Genomic DNA, 19,582 nt, shown 5'->3' on the forward strand with positions numbered 1-19,582 from the left:
ATAGGATGTCTTCTATTACTCCGGGATCCTTGAATTAATAACGTGTTGGAGATTGTCATAAGATGTCTTCTTTTACTCCAGGATCCTTGAAATAATAACGTGTTGGAGATTGTCATAAGATGTCTCCTATTACTCCAGGATCCTTGAAATAATAACGTCTTGGAGATTGTCATAAGATGTCTTCTATTACTCCAGGATCCTTGAATTAATAGCGTGTTGGAGATTGTCATAATATGTCTTCTATTACTTCAGGGCCATTGAATTTATAACGTGTTGGAGATTTTCATAAGATGTCTTCTATTACTTAAGGGCCATTGAATTGATAACGTGTTGGTGATTGTCATCAAAATGAATGTTATTACTTTGATGTAATTGATGGAATTCACGAGTTTCGTAAAATGTTTACTTAACGGGATATGAGTGTGGTATTTTATCCATTACCCACGTGAAATTTGTTTTAATTGTAATACATAACAACTTTCGTTCCTTAACACACAAGACTGAAACCCGTTGCAAATCTTGAATATTGATGTATGCCCAAATATAGGCATTGTTGACATTTATATGTATACGCATTAACAACATGTTCCTGTTGTTGTGTTCGCTGTGCAGAGTTGCGTCCCCTGGACACGCCAGAAACCTATGATTGTGGGTTCGAATCCCGGTTCGCCCCGATTATGTTTCTAGGTTTGTCAGCACCATACCCGTGCTCGTGGGTTTCATCGAAGTGGTAAACGTCTGAGACCTGCATCACTTCGGGCTTTCCTCCCACATTAAGCTGACACGCCGCGATATAACTGGAATACTGTTAAAAGCAGAGTTAAACCCAACTCACTCACTCACTCACTCCTGTTGTTGTGCATGCAAACATGACAGTACCAACGCTCAAGATGTTTTTGTAAAAAAAGTCTTCAACTTATGGTAATTCAAGCACATTGTTGGACACAGGAAAACTGTAAGAAAACTTACATAGTCAATTAGCGCCGCGCTTCAAATCTCGGACGAACACTCGGTCATTCGTACCGACGGGGTCCCGGCGGTGCAATCAAAATGGTTCAGTTTTCCTGATCAGCTGAATTTATATTCTATCCGTAACATTTTGGAAGAGAGAAATCAGAGTGCTTGCCAAAGACATTTATGTTAACTGTACCACCCTATACTGAAGACGTGAAAATCATCTAACTCAAGTGCTTGCATGTCAGTGACAGCTTCGAGAGAAGGGCAAGGTCACCATCGGAATAAGAAAAGACAACCGTGATCTACTCTCAGCGTTTTACGCTAGAGATCAATATAGGTAATGTTATTATTCACATTAGTGATGTTTTAGGCCACAAAAACAGAAGTCAGGCACACTTCCACGGAGTTTTCGAATGATTTGTATCGGAGCTTTACACTTCAAGTGATCTGGTCTTGCAGTCGTGTATGTTCATTCATGAACAAACACTTTCAATGTCACAAATGTCACAAAATACGCTTTGAAGGGAACACTGATGGCACAACCGGAGCATCCAACGTAAGTCCAGATATTTGTCCAGATAATTTAGACTGACTTCATTTCACCATACTTAACCTTTTACATTAAATCACACTCGCGAAAGTGGTCGAGTGTGTCGTACTCATAGGGACCCAGCCCCGATGTATCTGTAGCTATAGTCGTACATTGCAAATGGACATAGCTCGATTGTATCGATATAATGCCTGTAGCAGCACTACTGTATGCATAACTATTATATAATGCAAAGCGACATTGATGTGTGTGACTATCTTCTGTAGTTTAATAAAGTGCTTGTAAATGTCTCTCGCTTTCGTGAGATTCCTTCAGTTGTGCCTTGTAGTTGCAAACGTGAATGACTTTTTTATGAATGAAGAGCAGAAGCTGCAATATGAGACAAAACAAATCTAACCAACGACAGGTCATTAAAAACATAACAGCAAACTTCAACCTGCTTGATTTTACATTTATTTTCCTTCGAAATACCACTGGCAATATATTACAAAGTCTGGACTTTTGAAAAGCTAGATTATAATAGTTTATCACATAGTGTTGAATCGTGTTGGAACATCCACTAAATAACATAACAGTCATTGAATACAAGTATATATTTGTGATTTAGATATTTATGGGAATACAATAAGAGTTGATGATGCTTACTGAAAGGTGGTATCATGTTGTAACTGTGACATTCACATTACAATCGTCAACAGGTGAAGTATGTCAATTCCACATTGGATTCCTCGGATCGGGACGAGAATCCTACAGGTGCTACATGAGTTGAGTGCTTCTCGTGAGTGCAAAGGCTAGAACTACATAGTCTCACTTCGGGAAATAGAATGATGTACGTATTAGGAAGAATATAAACACGTTATACAATCAGGGTCAATGAGGAATCCTCGACAGTAACATGTCTTTAACTGCACAACAGAATTCCAATACCTTACTGCGGACACCTTTGGCTAAATACATGAGCAAAACATGAAAAAAGCAATATATTCTCAGGAAATCAAACTTTGAAATGCACCTCTCCTATTCGTATAGAAACTGTACTCCCAACTGGAAAAGAATCCATGAAGCAGTTTTCAAGTTATATGTCGCACAAACGATGAAACATAAAAAAAGCAATTCACAACATGAAAACATCATATTTTTTCAAAAATACACATATCAACATTAAAATTTTCCACTGCACCTTTTCTCTTAGAAGAGAAACTGTTCCCTCATTTTGATGAGAATCCATGAAGTAGTGTTCAAGTATAGGTCGCACAAATGTGAAAAAAATATAAAGCTGTATTTTTTTCAGAAAGTTCAAATATTGAAATCAAACTTCGCATTGTACCTCTATTATAGTCATGAAAAGTGTTTATCAAGTTTGAAAAGAATCTATTTAGTAGATTTCAAGTTATAGATCGCCTCAAAAGGACGGACAGACGCAGGGAAAGACGGATGGACAGAAGAAGGATGGAATTCCTTGGTATAACTATGTACATAAATACGTATAAAACATACAACTGCGATCTTTTTCAATATTCAAAACTAATCTCGTCTATGAGCATAATCGATTTACGATTCCGAATATGTCATAAGGATGTGTTTTTGATCCACTGTCAAATAGTGATGACACCAGGTGTTCTCAAGATGGTGAATGTACCCTTCCCTGTTTCGTCCGAAAATATTGAACAAAGGAATAGCCTTGATGAAACACTGCTGGACACAGTTATATATGTACATTGTACACAGTCTGGTCATTGATATGAGGCCTACTTCTATATATATATATATATATATATATATATATATATATATATATATATATATATATATATATCTCTTTCAATACATATTCATAAAGCAATCTCCTCCTCCCAAACTGTAAATAACGCTTACGCAATGCTACGGCTCGCTGAAAGTCAACGGCAACGCGCCATGGTTATGATGCAAACTAGAACGAAATTGATAGACATTTTAATGTTCATCGCAAAAAAATATCATCTCTTTGGAGACGTTATCTCACCACGGCAACCCTCATGACTTGCCAAGGACAGGTCGTCCATGTGTGGCGTCGTCACAGCAACATGACAATTATATTCGGTTGGTGTATCTTCGGATTCGATACCAAACAGCTCGGACAATACCTGGGTTGAGTTGAGGCCAATTGGTGGCAGAACCATACGCAACCGGTTGAAGGAGCACACCATATTGCCAACCAGCGAAACGCCTAATTTTGCTTCAACGTCGCCGTCAGGCATGCCCAGCTTGGTGTAGACACCAAGTTCAGGAGACAAGACAAGGACAGTATACTATTCAGAGATGAGTCGAGGTTTCATCTTAATAGCCAAGGCCAACAAACTTTCAGGAAAACGTTTTAGCGTCACAACTCATTGGAGATAACAAGTCATTGTCGAAGGCAATTTCAATGGCGTAAGTTACCCGGACGACATCGTTCGGGATCATCGAGAACCGTGAGGAAACATACCGTTGCTGTACTGTCATGGACGGCTGTTTCTCCAGACCTCTTCCCCATAGAACATGCCTGGGATGAGACGGAACGTACGCCCCTGACAGGACCATAATCAGCCGGTAATGCTAGCTCAATTGGGGCAATATTCGGTTGACATTTGGAATAACAACCGCAGACTTGATATTTTCAATAACATAACTATTGTCATTTAAATGTTCATGTGATATGAACCACAATTACTGTTTTCTCCGCCAGAATATGTAAATATGATTTTGTATTTCAGAGGGTTTCTCACGGTAATGATATAAACTTGCCAAAAAAATTGGTCAGTGCAACACACCAGTTTATTGTAGTTGAGTTGAGCGTAATGCCCACGAGAGGCTGTTCTGGATTCGGAAAAGGGACACAACTCTTCACAGCTGACGGAGATGCCTGACGGACCTATGGGCCATCCGTGTCTCTTATTTGGATGTCCTTTAAGTTTCATTCTATGTCACGGCGACCGCCGGTATGCACCTCAGACATAACAATGTGCATCTTATTACACTTTAGTTATTATTCTCTTTTAATACATTTCCTTTTTCCTCCCCATCATCCATACACGCCATCGTGTGATGTGAGAAATAAATCCCATAAACCGCTACATTAATATTCACTCCCATACTATGTTAGGATAAATGTCTTGATTTCCCTTCCACAAGTGACAAGAACTGAGTCATGTTTGTCAATGCAGAGACTCAATGGCTGATTAATACCGTCCTGTGAAGTGAGGACATCACTCACATATTCCCCTGTCTCCTTCAGTTGTATCATCGTCTCGGCGTCCTTGTCTACAACCATGATATCTCCTTTTTTGGTGGTAGAGATACCAGCAGGAATACTGAGAGCTTTGCCTCCGGTAGGGGCGTATCTCCAAACAACATCCCCCTCTGACGTCACACATGTCACAGACGTCTTCCCCCAGTCAGACACGAGTATGTTGCCCTTGTTGTTGACACACATATAGGCCGGGTAGGTAAACAGTGTCTCATTGTTGTGTGTAGTGACTGACCTAAGCACGTCTCCTGACATGTCCAGGATATCAACACAGGCGCTTCCACCTGCTGCTAGAGATGAAGGACTCAGAACAGCGAGACTGAAGTACCCTTTGCTTGTTGTGATGGTTGAAAGCAACAACAGGTAAGGGGCCACTTCTACTGTTACAATCTGATGGGAGTGAGGAAGAGTAACCATCACTTGGATCTCTGTCAACTTTGTTATACCCCAGGGAGGGGCGTCCAGGGGAAGTCTACTGTGATGTCGATGGTTGTTTCTGGTCCAGAAGGATTTCACACACGTGTTTTCCCAGTCAGTGACTACAACAATTTGTATACCATCTACATAAAGTGTTGTGGTGTCAAACATACCATGGGTCACTTGGTCATCCTCTGTGGCCGCATCAGTTGTGTGGAACAACACTGGTGACCACTGCAGTCCATCGCGATATGTGACATCAATCTCCCACAGCTGTAGGTCATCTAGGATACTGTCAACGTCAGGTGTAAACCTGACGTCGTCTATTCTCCGTGTGTCTGCTGTGTCTGTGTCCCTGACCCCCAATTCTACAGGCCCCGACTCCCAGGCCTGATACGCGTCATATAGGTCCATCTCACAGTCTGATATCAAGGCCTGGTCAATGAACTCACAATGTTGTCTGTACATCTGCATCTCAATCTCTTCAAGCTTTACATCTGCATGGGTCTGAATGATGTGTCTGTCTGTTATTTCATCTAACTCATCTAACAGCTTCTTTTCTTTCAGCCTGATGTACTCTATGACTTTGTTGGCGTTAAGATGAATCTGTTCTTCTAATGCCACTTTATCGTCTTTTATTTTATGTATTTTCAACTTATGTCTCTCTATTCTTTTGCTTTTGCCATGACATTTTGTCTGTAATATATTCCTTCTCATAGCTAACTCCGATTTCATTCTTTCTACTTGTGAATTGATTGTAACGACAGAGTCACATTTCCTGTGGTAGACCACACAGCATGACTGGCACAGTGACTTGTTGCAATCTTTACATAGATATTCCACTTTCTTATCCTTGTGCTCATGACAAAAGACCTTGTGTCTCTTCTTCACCTTGACCTCTTCAGACAGGTCACACAGTTCATGGTCACAAGATAAGGGACTAGCACGATGCATCTTGACACATCTTTCACACAGAGTAACTTCACAGTCCGGACACCAGGAGGTCCCTGGAGTTGTCTCCCCTAGCTGCCCGCATAACGTACAGCATTTGGCGTTTGTGTCTGAATATAAAAGACTGTTGTGTGAATATATCATATATGCTTTCATGTACGTAAACAATCTTATTAAGATCTTATAACAGATTTTTTACTCGGATATGATACCAGTCTGTTTTAAGATCGGAGGTCGTGTCGGAAGAACTTTCTATGCAGCTAACCACAATCAGCATCGAGGCTTCTCTATCTTGTTCTGTTAAATCCCCATTTCAAATTAATATCGATTTGAGATCAGTTTGTGTATTTTCGAATCTACTACTTATGTTCTAAGTACCATGTCCCTTTCGTCCTTTAACAAGTCACATTAAAAAAAAACGTTATCTGCATTTTCACATTTACCACCACACAAACATTCTGCAGTGTCTTAAATTCCAAGTCTACATAAATCATAATGTAAGTGACTAACTTTATGTCTAAGCTCAGTGTGTATTTTGTTTTTTTATCAATTATGTCAAAAAGAATAGTACATGTTTGTATGTTGGGTTTTGGGAAATAATTTTGATTTCCACGGTAAGTGTTTTAAGATGTTGTGTTGAATTACACATTATTTCATTTAACGCATGCTACTTGACAACAGATGGGACAAAGTATCATGTGAAGGTTAAAATCTTGCTTGTTATATTTTCCGAATTTTTAAGGGTGCTTGTTATTTTTTAAGCAAACTAACTTGGAAAATATCTTTAAATTAAGATGGGTCTGTGTTGTGATATGTTTTTAATACAAGAGTCTTCACTTCCGTCCACTTTACCAATTCCGAAGTACAATGATGCCCCCGATGTATATTTTGGTAGCCCAGGAATTATTTTTGCTGCTGCCAATTGCATTTCGATTTCTGTATCTCTGAACGAATATAACCGAGGAACTCTATTTATTGTTGTGGATTTTTACACACCCTGCCGTGTTTGAGTGACATTCCATCCAGATCCAAAAGTATAGCTTTAGATAGTAGATCCGTTCTGCGACGGTTTTCTTTGACTAAGGTCGAAAAATTAGAATGGTAGTTAAGAAATATTTTTGAAAGCTGACATCTGATTGGTTCAAGGACCCTGCATCCTTCCTTTTGATTGGATGCTCTTGGTTCACCCGACTCGCCCTTAAAGGATGTGTCTTCAGGTATCATATCAGAGTAAAAGATCTGATATTCAGAGCTCCATATAAGCCGCGTATATGTGTGTAATACGCAAAAAATACCATTTTCCCAATAAATTATTCCGTTTCTTATGCATGAACGATTAACATAAAATAATGTATATTTTTCAACCTGCGTACATGTATTTCTCCACAAATGTTTACGTAATGATCGAATGAAGGACACGAGACTTACTGCAGTGAATAATGCATTGTTTGTTTGTAGTTTAACGCTGCACTCAGCATTATTACAGCTACATGACAGCCGTCTGTAAACAGGCGTGTATGGACGAGACAATCTAGTGATTGACATCAAGATCAAAGATCTACGCACTTTGAATACAATGGCATGCATTAACCGAGTTGGGGCGGTCGGGTAGCCTAGTGGTTAAAGCGTTAGCTCGTCACGCAGAAGATCCGGGTTCGATTCCCGACATGGGTACAATGTGTGAAGCCCATTTCTGGTGTCCCCCGCCGTGATATTGCTGGAATATTGCTAAAAGCGGCGTAAAACCTCACTCACTCACTCACTCACTCACTCATTAACCGAGTTACCTGATCCCGTTTGTCGCCTCATACGACAAGCATGGGTGTCTGCAGATCTACGTCTCGATTGTTGTTGACCAGACATGTATACCACTGTTATACCACATGTATACATGTTACACACATTGCGCAGCACACGAACAGGAACAAAGTGGAATCATCAGATATATTTTGCTATATTATAAAAGTATTTATAAAATATTAGGAATATCTAAAACAATCTGTGGCAATAAGATTTCCAAACTTTTAACTGTTTTATATATGCAGAACACTGTTCCAAACTTGTGATATGTCTGCTCGATTACTTTGTAAATAATTACGTGGATGTTTTGGGAATCTGCTGATTAATAAATTAATTAATTAAATTCATTCATTCATTCATTCTTTCTATTTTCTTTCTTTCATTCATTCATTCTTTCATTCTCAGGAAGTCCTGTGTACATTTCACACTTTCATGACTACACAAGAAAGTAATAAAAACAAAACAAACTGCTGTGGAATTCTGGAATTATCTTCCTTAAAATGTGGGCGTGTCTTACCTTCAGTGGTATCTCCAGCTTGTGTGTCAATCAGGCCCTGTATAATGATGCTGGGTTTGATCTGCCCCGCCCACTCCTTCACTGGCCTGCTGGGGTCGGGGACCTTGGTATCTTGTCGACAGAAAGAACAGGGGATCGTCTTGGACTGTACAGCATCTGGTCTGGTTTGGATGTATGCAGTGACACATTTCCTGCAGAATGTGTGATCACACTTCAGTGTACAGGGGTCTGTGTACAGTTCCTGGCAGATCACACAGGTGAGAAACTCCGTCACTTTCTCATTCCACGACGTCGCCATCTGTAAAACAGGTCATGACGTAGCACAAATAACCATGTTTGAGTGAGTGAGTGAGTATGGTTTTACGCCGCTTTTAGCAATATTCCAGCAATATCACGGCGGGGGACTACCAGAAATGGGCTTCACACATTGTACCCATGTCGGGAATCGAACCCGGGTCTTCGGCGTGACGAGCGAACGCTTCAACCACTAGGCTACCCGACCGCCCCTAACCTTGTTTGAACGTTGTATATGTGGTTACGAATTTCTTGGTTGAGACAATCCACAATGAAGTCAATGAGTAAACCATATAGCTTGTTTTTCAAGGTCGAGAATGACGTGCATCTGCCCGGAGAGCGACGGCCGTGGATTCAAGCCCTGGCCTCGTCATTACAAAAGATGTTAACAGACGGTACTTGTTGTTACCCTGCCTGGCGCTCGGCATTTTGGGACGAAACATGATAGAGTCAGTATACTGTGTCTGTCTTGGGTATTCCTGTTTAACTGTGGCATGGGATCTCAGAGGGCTAACACCATAAAATCGGCATTAGTCTCGACTAGTACAAGCAGCCTCACAGATACACAGCACGTGCGCACACACACACGAGCATGCACATCGCTATATAAGTGCGACATTCTTGAATAATTGAATATAGATTGACCCTATCATAGTCTTACAGGAATACATTATGCTGCATATCTTGATATCATGTTAATCAGTCGTCTAAGGCGCCGTGATTCGCTGTGCAGAATTGCATCCCTTGGGCACGCCAGAAACCTATGATTGGGGGTTCGAGCCCCGGTTCGCCCCGATTATGTTTCTAGGTTTGTCAGCACCATACCCGTGCTCGTGGGTTTCACCGAAGTTGAAGTCTGAGTCCTGCATCACTTCAGGCTTTCCTCCCACATTAAGCTGACACGCCGTGATATAACTGGAATACTGTTAAAGCGGCGTTAAACCCAACTCACTCACTCACTCACTCATTACATCACTCTGTATAATTAACTCAGGTAACTTCTTGAGGTAAGAGCGGTTATGTAGTCCTGTTATAAATACGCATGTGATTAGCATTAACAGCTTTGGAATAATTCAGATACAGTTTTGTAAAAAAAAGACTTTTATCGACCCCCGTCAGCACCATAGTCAAACCCATAGCCTCTGTCAATATACAAGGGAGGTAACTGTAAACGATTGTATTCGGGACCAAGTCAACATATCTGTATTGCGTGATTTAACATGTATGCCAGACACTTGCAGAACTCATAACAATACAAGAAAGTTATAATGTCAATACTTTCGCATTTCATTATTGCCATGGTCCGTACAGCTCCTTCTTATCAGCATAATACTCTCTTCATGTGAAGTATCGATCAGAAATACCTGTGTGTTTACAAAACTAAATCAGTGTTTGAGAAACACATACCTGTAACAGTCGATGCTATCGATGTTCTGGCCATACACTAGTTCATCGTGTGCACTGTGTGGGGTTTACTGTGTCTTGGAGGTGTTGAAATAAAGGTATCTCGCCGAGACACACAGCGGTGTCTGCCAGGTCTGCATAATATACAAGGGAGCTAACTGCGACATCTCGACGAGTGGTGATTCATACGCGATCAACGCTCAGGAAAACGTAAGTTCCGGGATCGAATCAAGGATGATCCGCGTGAGGTAACAAAGAGAAGAATGTCATCACTTGGATGTTTTGTCGTCATAGTTTTCGCATCACAATGAGCGATATGACGTCATAACACTGCGATGTAGAACTGACATTTTCGAGGCTTGGTAAATTTTCTTAAGGGGTGTCCGATTCATGTTGGCTAGCGAAACAGTTGTGTTTGATATCCAAATAATTATATGATTTGTAAAATAATACAGTGAGTACATGTATATACAGTACTAAAATTTGTTCAAAGGCTATTTTCGTTTCCTTAATTCAGATCGATAATCCACTCAAAATATTGAACTCAGTCCATGCCACCAAACAGTTCGGTTATTTGTTGTCATAGCAGAATGCAGATAAAAGTAAAACTTGCCGCCTTGAAATAAGAAATCAACAACTGAATATAAAAATGCACTGTCAGTACGTACATGTAACTGGTGAGCATACAAAGGTGCACTCAATGCCTCGGAAGCGAACCCTGACTTGTATATCCTATATATAGTTACCGTTATTGAAAAAAACCCACTTGATACAAAACAATGCTTTCCTCGAAAATAATGCGTGGTCAAAGCCCTTCGAAATATATCAGCATAGAGCGTATTGGAGGTTTTAATTCCGTAAAACATGGACTACTTGCATACAATATCAACTGAAATTAAACAGTCAATCGCTATAAACTTATGTATAGTTTGAGTACAAAGAATTTGAAATGATGCCAAAGGGCCAACTAGCATGAATCCTCACAAGAAACTTTATGCTACTACCGCTGTTATAAGCCCATCCATTTGTTATTCAGTAACAGTATTTTGTTTTATTTTGTTCTTAACACATGTATTGTCAGTTTTCAGTCAAGCTCCTAGCCAATGACCATAGCCTTGTGGTTAAAGCGTTCGCCTGTCACGCCCAACATGGGGACAATGCGAAAGCTCATTTCCGCCGTGATATTGCTGGAATATTGCGAAAGCGGCGTAAAATCATACATAGTCATAATATGATTGCAATACATCAGTGACAAATTAGAACATTGATTCTTTCCTTTGCCTCCGTCCTTCGGACACAATGAACTAGTACTGAATATCATTCATCTATATAGTGTTCTATAAAAGACAACATCTGTTTTATGACAAATGTTATATTGGGACATAATGAGCTACACTGCTCCTAATCTACTACGGCAGCAATAGGCAACACAATCACTTGTGTAGAGTTCTCTCCCTTGCCTCTAGATCCGTTGGTCGTCGGTTCGAATCCCTGAGTCCTCTGATTGTGATCCCGCGTGTTTGTAAGCGCCATTTCACTGTCGCTTGTTTCACCAAAGTATGCAAATAGCTATTACCAGTGAGTGTATGCTACGGTGAGATCAATCAGCAATCTTTATTATAGTTCTGAAGGGGCCACAGGCCTACAGTACATATATATTATTTCAGAGCAATAGCTGATACAGAGTGGCTTCCTATACACATTGTCAAGATAAATTAACAACTGTTGAAAGGTTACACTGCTAGCTAGAGAATTGTAACAATGATTCTAATTTAAAGATATTGGGATGGACAAAGCGATATTCTGAAATACACACACACACACACACACACACACACACACACACACACACACACACACACACACACACACATATTACTTAATGAGGCTTATGCTGGAGACACGGTAAGAGAATGATATATATATTCACCCACTACTGCATTCAAATTACATAAGAGACACATTCGTTCTCCTAATATATTAACCCCAGGTCATCTAATTATGTGTCAGGACAATTCCCCGGGGCTATATATGAGGTATAGTCTCTGACATCTGTCGCAAGCGCTGGCTATTATGACTGCAGTGAACATATATGTTTTATGATGCCATAAGCTAATACATTCGCCTTTAAACAGTTTGTTCAATTGATTTTGTAAAAGTTCATTACAGTTTTTCTAGTCCTACACATGGGAGTTTCCGATGCTATGTTTAGACATTGTTTCAAGCGTTGGACGTTGGTGCACTGACGCGAGGTCACGGTGAATCTCCTTGGACGTCAGAGTTCGGGGTCGTGAGTTTGCAATTATTGTAACATACGGGTCTTTGCTTCTGTTGGATTTATATTATTGTGTGCATGAGTGCGTGTTGAGATGGGGTGTATATTGGAGGGTAGCCCGAACCAGAAACTGTTTAGGCCCTAGTAGATCGTAGCGACATAATGCGTCACATTGTATTTACTCAATCCCTATGGCATGATAAATTCCTTGATGTTTTCACTATCGCTCACAAATATGGAGCCATGTTTGTCCGACCAGAGACCTAGTGGAGAGCGTACACCATCCTGTGACGTTAGGACATCCCTGACATACTCCCCCGACTCTGTCAGCTGTATCACCTTGCTGGTGTTCATATCTACAACCAGGATGTCCCCTGTGCCTGTAGTTGAGATACCGTAAGGCCTGAGTGCTCTGTCTCCGGTAGAGGCGTATCTCCACACAAAATCCTCCTCTGACGTCACACATCTCACAGACTTCTTTCCCCAGTCAGACACGAGTATGTTGCCCTTGTTGTTGACACACATGTAGAAGGGGTAGGTAAACAGTGTCCTATTCTTGTGTGTAGTGACTGACCTCAGCACGTGTCCCGCCATGTCCAAGATATCAACACAGGCGGTACCACCTGCTGCAAGAGATGATGGACTCAGAACAGCGAGACTGTAGTACCCCTTGCTTGTTGTGATGGTAGAGAGCAGCACCAGGTCAGGGGTCACTTCTACTGTTACAATCTGACGGGATTCAGGGACAGCAACCATCACCTGCTTCTCCTTTAACTGCGTTACACGACATGGAGGGTCATCCAGGGGAAGTCTACTATGACATGGTTGATTATTTGTAGTGTAGAAAGATTTCACACACTTGTTCTCCGTGTCAGTGACTACAACTGTCTGTATACCATTTACAAGCAGAACTGTGACGTCACGTAGATCAGGTTTCTCCACATCTCCCTCCACCCTGGCGTCAGTCGTGTCAAACATTACCGGAGAAGATTTCAGACAGGATCCAGTCTGGTATTTGACGCCAATCTTCCCAAGTTGTAGGTCATCTAGGATGTGCTGGACGTTGGCAGTGTAAGGTATAAACCTGATGTCATCTATTCTCCGTGTGTCTGCTGTGTCTGTGTCCCTGACATCCCCCAACTCTACAGCCCCCGACTCCGAGGCCTGATAGGCGTCATACAGGTCCATCTCACAGTCCCACACCAAGGCCTTGTCAATGAACTCACAATGTTGTCTGTACATCTGCATCTCAATCTCTTCAAGCTTTATAGCTGCGCGAACCTGAGAAATATGAGTATCTGTTTTTGTATCCAATTCATCTAACAGCTTCTTTTCCTTGTGCTTGATGTGTTCGACGAGTCTGTTTGCGGTAGATGTAATGTGTTCTTTTACGGACGCTTTATTGGCTTTTATTTCACATACTCTTGATTTTTGTTTTTCTATCTTTTTGCTTTTACCAAGAAGCTTTTTCTTAAGACCATTGACTTTACGAGATAACTCAAGCTTTATCCTCGTCTTCTGAGAGCTAATTGTGACGACAGAGTCACATTTCCTGTGGTAGACCACACAGCATGACTGACACAGTGACTTGTTGCAGTCCAGACAGAGATATTTGACTTGCTCACCCTTGTGTCCCTTACACATGACCTTGCGTCTCTTCTTCACCTTGACCTCTCCAGACAAGTCACATAATTCATGGTCACGAGTTGCAGAACTTCCATGGTGTATTTTGGAACATCTGCCACAGAGGGACTCTTCACAATCAGGACACCAGGCGGTCCCAGGAGTTGTCTCCCCTAGCTTGTCACACAGGCAGCAGTTGTTGCAGGACTCATCACCTGTGAAGGAATATCATTATTAGGTGTGAGTGAGTAATGTATAATTTAACATATACATATACCCATTTACATGTTCAAGTTACAGATTTCAAGCATGATTGGGAACAGACATAAACTATTTCGATGAAAATGGAATAAAAACAAAAAAGATGGGTCTGTGGTCGATGTGTTTCACTGTAAGCTTTCACACTGTTTATATGTCATTCAATTGCTGGATAACTTTGTTAATGTATATAATCATACCTGTCGTTCGTCTCGCAGATTCCTGTGTGTCAGTCAGCCCCTGTATAATGATGCTGGGTTTGATCTGCCCCGCCCACTCCTCCACAGGCCTGCTGGGGTCGGGGACCTTGGTATCTTGTCGACAGAAGGCACAGGGGATCATCTTGGACTGTACAGCATCTGGTCTGGTTTGGATGTAAGCAGTGACACATTTCCTGCAGAATGTGTGATCACACCTCAGTGTACAGGGGTCTGTGTACAGTTCCTGGCAGATCACACAGGTGAGGAATTCTCTCACTTTTTCGGCCCGTGAGGTCGCCATCTGTAAAACTGGAAAATTTGATAGAAAACCCATGAGAAAAGTATTTTCCGTAAAGTGAACTGTAATTACAACATATATGCGTACTGGTGATATAAGGCCGGTTTGGTTTAGAATATAATGCAGTTATAGTTAAGTCAAAGTTGTAAAATTGGTAATTTTTCCTCAATATTTATACATTGTAGCACGGGTTGCGAGCGGTACCTTTGATCTTACCCGTGCTGTATCATGGTAGTAAGAGCACGGTTTGTTAAAGGCTATTACCATTGGCTGATGCCAAAATCAGCAAGCCCCGCCTACTGGCTTCAGAAATTTCAAACTTACAATGTTTCTTCAGTGTTGTACACAGTGTTCAAGAGTAATAACGTAAATAAACAACAAAAAACAATAGAAATGTTTATAACTCTATTAAAAGATTACAATATAACTGTCAAACATAAAAACAACTGGACACAGAACGCATTTTGCTCAATTCGGAAAATTAATAGTTGACATTTCTAATGTGCCTTTGAAAATTCCAAAGTTTACACTTGATTTAACAATTAGATTAAGAGTTAAACATTAACGTTAAAAGTTAACGTCATATTATACGTCACTAAATTTTACACAAACTCGCGCAATTTTGGAATGACCGTCGCAACCCGTGCTACAAGTCACTTACAACACACCCACCAACTCGTTGTTTGGGCAGTAAGAGCACGGTTTGGCTTGGCATTTGATTGACAGACAAAAGAATCACCTCGTGGCTCTGCCCCTCGGTCCTTTTGTCTGTCAATCAAATGCCAAGCCAAACCGTGCTCTTACTGCCCAAACAACTCGTCTTGGTGTGTTGTAACTATAGGTAACTGTGGTAATAGTCTTTATGGTGTTATATGTTAAATGTAAGGTGCTGTATTCAGTCAGTCTCACATATGAAGGTCGCAGCTATATAGAAAATTACATAACATCCTTGGAGCATGGTCAGCATCATCTATCTGTACGTGTCTCAGCCTCCATCTCAGTGACCACTTGCCGCTGATATGTCCACATCATATCAATATTTTCGGACTACTTCATCAATTATTATTCAACTTATGTGGACATCACATTCTTAGAAAAGCCTTAATCCCTGTTCTCGGCGCACGAACTCAAATTTTCTTATCAAGCTGATAATTGAACATGCAGTAAATACGTGACCATTCAAGGTGTCTAGAGTATATATACTGGCTAGCCCCGGGGGTACCTCACTGTCGAGAAATCCCCAATAAAGGAGCTGGCCATAGACACTTTGTTTGGTCTCTTTGAAGGTAAGTCATGTTCACTTTACTATTTCTCTAAATTTATAAGTTAAATTGTTTTATAATTTGTATCGTATATGGAGCAATATTATCAGCTGGTAAGGTATTTCAAGTAATATGTTATTGATCATGTATAAGGGCAAATATATTAAGTGGGTTGTATCTATTTAACGAACTTATCTGTCAAATGTATTTCCGTTAGGTTTAGACAAAACTATCGTTTAAGTATTAACTCCACAGTATAGCATATCTTGAATATCAAACATGTTCCGAGTCGGAAATAAGGTGTTAACACTCGGGTGTCGTGGTAGCAAGCTGTGTATTTTATCTGCGTGTTGTTATTTTAGTGTGATTCAGTTATTTTATATATATGTGAAAACGTCTTGTAAATGCAGACGAACTACCTCATTTTGATCTGACTTTTTATATCACACGAGGAATGTACATTATCTTTTAATGTAAGGATTCTATGATGAACAATACATTGCATGTGCGTGTATTACTTGTTCATAAACAGAATCCAGACTGCTTTAAATAATTTAAATAATATGAGAGTTATTTGATGGAACTAGCCTGGCAGAAAACGTTAATTTCTTTTAGCTAATATATGATGTATTTACATCACACATATTTATGCTAATAGCACAACTAAGCCAAAGCTAAAATCAGTAATAATAATCATTTAGTTAATCTGTTAGCGATGTACCAATAAGATAGGTAACTCTCTTGTACTTACATAGGTCTGAGCATAATGCATTTGTAACACAGCTTCAACAAAAGTCTACATTACGAGCAATGCCTAAAATGTACATATATCCATATATTATACCATTCAGTGATGTGAATGGACATTTGTTAATGGGCCCGTTAACTCAGTGTATGTGGATGCTATCAGATATAGTTTGTTTGCTGCGGTAGTTTAGATAAATTATAGATATGGCCTTCAAGTATAACATATACCAGCATAAAATATTAATGATATATGCTCAGAAGTTACAGCCAACACATGTTGTTATTTATATTAAATCTGCGTACATTTGATACAGACACTGGGTTTAACTAGGTTTATACGTAAATAGGATATACCTTATGGCAGTCCCATTTAGCAAGGCGTAATCATAATTAGGAGTGGCTGAAAATAAGTGTCACATAAGAGTATGCAAGTCTTGTTCGTAGGTATCTTTGTAGACTGACTTTAATATTGTTATTTGTAATTGTTTTTTTTATCACGTAGCTGACGGTACGTTTATGTATCATGAAATTTTCACTCTTATGTGTAATCATTGTTTAATGTCACACACTATTGTTATAACTGCTTCTTTTGTGAAAACTGTAAATGTCTACATGACTTTGTACTTTATATGTAAAACTATTTCTTATTTTAAATGTAAACAGACTGTCGAGAAATCCCCAATGAAGGAGCTGGCCATAGACACTTTGTTTGGTTTCTTTGAAGGTGGTGCCCGATCCCGAGCTAATTCCCCAAGGCTAATTCTAGATATTGTGACGGTTTGAATACGAAAGTGTCAAACCATCATAGTTATGTATATCCGTCATGGTAAAGTTGTTACCAGCCTTCTAGAAAACAACACAACGCTGATATTAATCAGTTTCAGAAAAACAATAAACGAAGAATTATATTTTGTCAACGCTCGACAGTTTACTTTGCTAAACTAAAATATTAATTTTCTCTTGTCACGACTGGTGATAACTTGACGATATTCACAGTAGAGTATCATTGATCATGTAGTTCTTTAACGGTAAATAGTAAGCATATTGTACCCTAGTGATATTACAAGACTTCTTTTCTGCCATCTAAGCACAACTCACAGAACAAAGAGGCGGGGTGAGGTGAAGATTATTGCACTTGTATAGCGACGTGCATGCGTGTGCGTGCGTGCGTGCGTGCGTGTGTGGCCTATCGCCGATTTATAGTGCTAGCTCACTGAGATACTATGCCCGCAGTTTAACATGAATACCCCACTCAGACACAGTATACTGACTCCGAGCCGAACAGTCCTTGTTTTAGCCCCTGAATGCCAAGCACCAGACAGGGTAACAACAAGTACCATCCTTTTACGTCTTTTGGTATGACGCGGCCGGGGATCGAACCCTTGACCTTCCGCTCTCCGGTCGGGCGCTCTACCTCTAGACCATGGAGGCGGTCAACATGCATTTAGAGAGTGGTGAGCATAAACATGTGGTTGAAGATGGTAACAATCTTCGAAGTCGCCTGTTTGGTGTATGTAAAAGAAACCTGTATATTTTAGAAATACCAGGTCACTGTTACCATGTACATTTACACCTTTGTGACATCAACACTAAACATGTCATGGTGTTGTATTTCTACTTTCGGTTTCACTTTATCGAAATGACATGGAGTTTATCCGTGTAGGCTAACATCTGAACAGAACATGACACTCATAGAGTACATTGAGCGGAACACGTACCCTAAAACAGCGGTGAGGTGTTGAATACTACTTCCTCTGATATTATTCGATGCCACGACTTGAATTCCAAGGCGAGAGTCCCACCTGCGACAGTTCTCTGTGTGGACATACAACGCCCCCTTACACACAAGGGAGGTAACTCCGCAGCCACTACTGATACGATCAGTTTGGCAAGCATTTCTGATACATACAGACTGAATCAACAAATACACATTTAAATTCCATATTATATTTTTATGTTATGCCACGCACATATTGTAGATATCGAACTGACGACTTGATGCTTATGTTCTTTGTTCTATGTTCAATCGTTTTTTATTGTGAACGCATGATCTACCCGATGACCTCAATTCTACAAAGATTATTATTATGTGTTGACGCAAAAATGGATTTCTACATCCTGTGGAGTATACATTAGTTTTAGGTTTGTTTAAGAAAATACAAAAAAAGTATCCCAGTGAAAAAAAAAAAAATATATATCTTTACATTTTGACGAATTGTGACACGAATTGTACATATCTGAAATAAGTGCTTCTCATCTGTTCATCATGCAACGTCCAATAATACTGTCTAGTGTATTGTGTCAAGCGGAAAACCTATTTTATTGTTTCAGGGATTTATACACTGATTGCCAGCCCTTGTCTGTAACCATGACGACATACACAGCCGCAACATAGTCTAGCAATGAAAGGCAAGTGGGTGAAATCAAGATATCAACAATCTCAAAACTGAACACCCACAGAGAACATATAAAGACAAACCAAAGCTGCCGTTTCTTCTTCTAGTTATCTCATAACTGCGACATGTTAAGTTCCGCCATGGTACCGGTATATTGGTCCAATGATAGTGAGCTCGTCCATGTATCCACAAGGTGTATATTAACATGAGCAGGTCGCTGTCATACCAAGCGGATGTCACAACCATACTACTCAACGTTTGAGAAGAATAAGATGCTTCATACTGGTACGAAACTTTATCGCATGTTTGAATGGAGCAGAATATGCATCAGTCCCGTCGTGATATCGAATTATATTTGTATGAAAGCA

At 40.2% G+C, this 19,582-nt stretch overlaps 2 protein-coding genes across 2 annotated transcripts; both read right to left on the minus strand.

Moving 5' to 3' along the window:
- Window positions 1-3,359: 3,359 nt before the first annotated feature.
- On the minus strand, window positions 3,360-10,227 carry LOC139469780 (tripartite motif-containing protein 2-like). The gene is made up of 3 exons (XM_071252072.1): window positions 10,159-10,227; window positions 8,458-8,755; window positions 3,360-6,250 (listed from the first exon to the last, which is right to left on the minus strand). Exons 2-3 carry the CDS (start codon window positions 8,753-8,755, stop codon window positions 4,620-4,622), a joined length of 1,929 nt encoding a protein of 642 aa, XP_071108173.1. The 5' UTR covers window positions 10,159-10,227; the 3' UTR covers window positions 3,360-4,619.
- A 1,717-nt stretch (window positions 10,228-11,944) lies between these two features.
- Window positions 11,945-18,642, minus strand: LOC139469777 (E3 ubiquitin-protein ligase TRIM56-like). Its single transcript, XM_071252069.1, has 3 exons — window positions 18,537-18,642; window positions 14,512-14,820; window positions 11,945-14,268 (listed from the first exon to the last, which is right to left on the minus strand). The coding sequence occupies exons 2-3, from the start codon at window positions 14,810-14,812 to the stop codon at window positions 12,620-12,622; spliced, it is 1,950 nt and encodes a 649-aa protein (XP_071108170.1). The 5' UTR covers window positions 14,813-14,820; window positions 18,537-18,642; the 3' UTR covers window positions 11,945-12,619.
- Window positions 18,643-19,582: the final 940 nt, after the last annotated feature.

The sequence above is a fragment of the Haliotis cracherodii genome, unplaced genomic scaffold (genome assembly GCF_022045235.1).
Source record: "Haliotis cracherodii isolate W230 unplaced genomic scaffold, xgHalCrac1.p SCAF_2, whole genome shotgun sequence".
NCBI lineage: Eukaryota > Metazoa > Mollusca > Gastropoda > Lepetellida > Haliotidae > Haliotis > Haliotis cracherodii.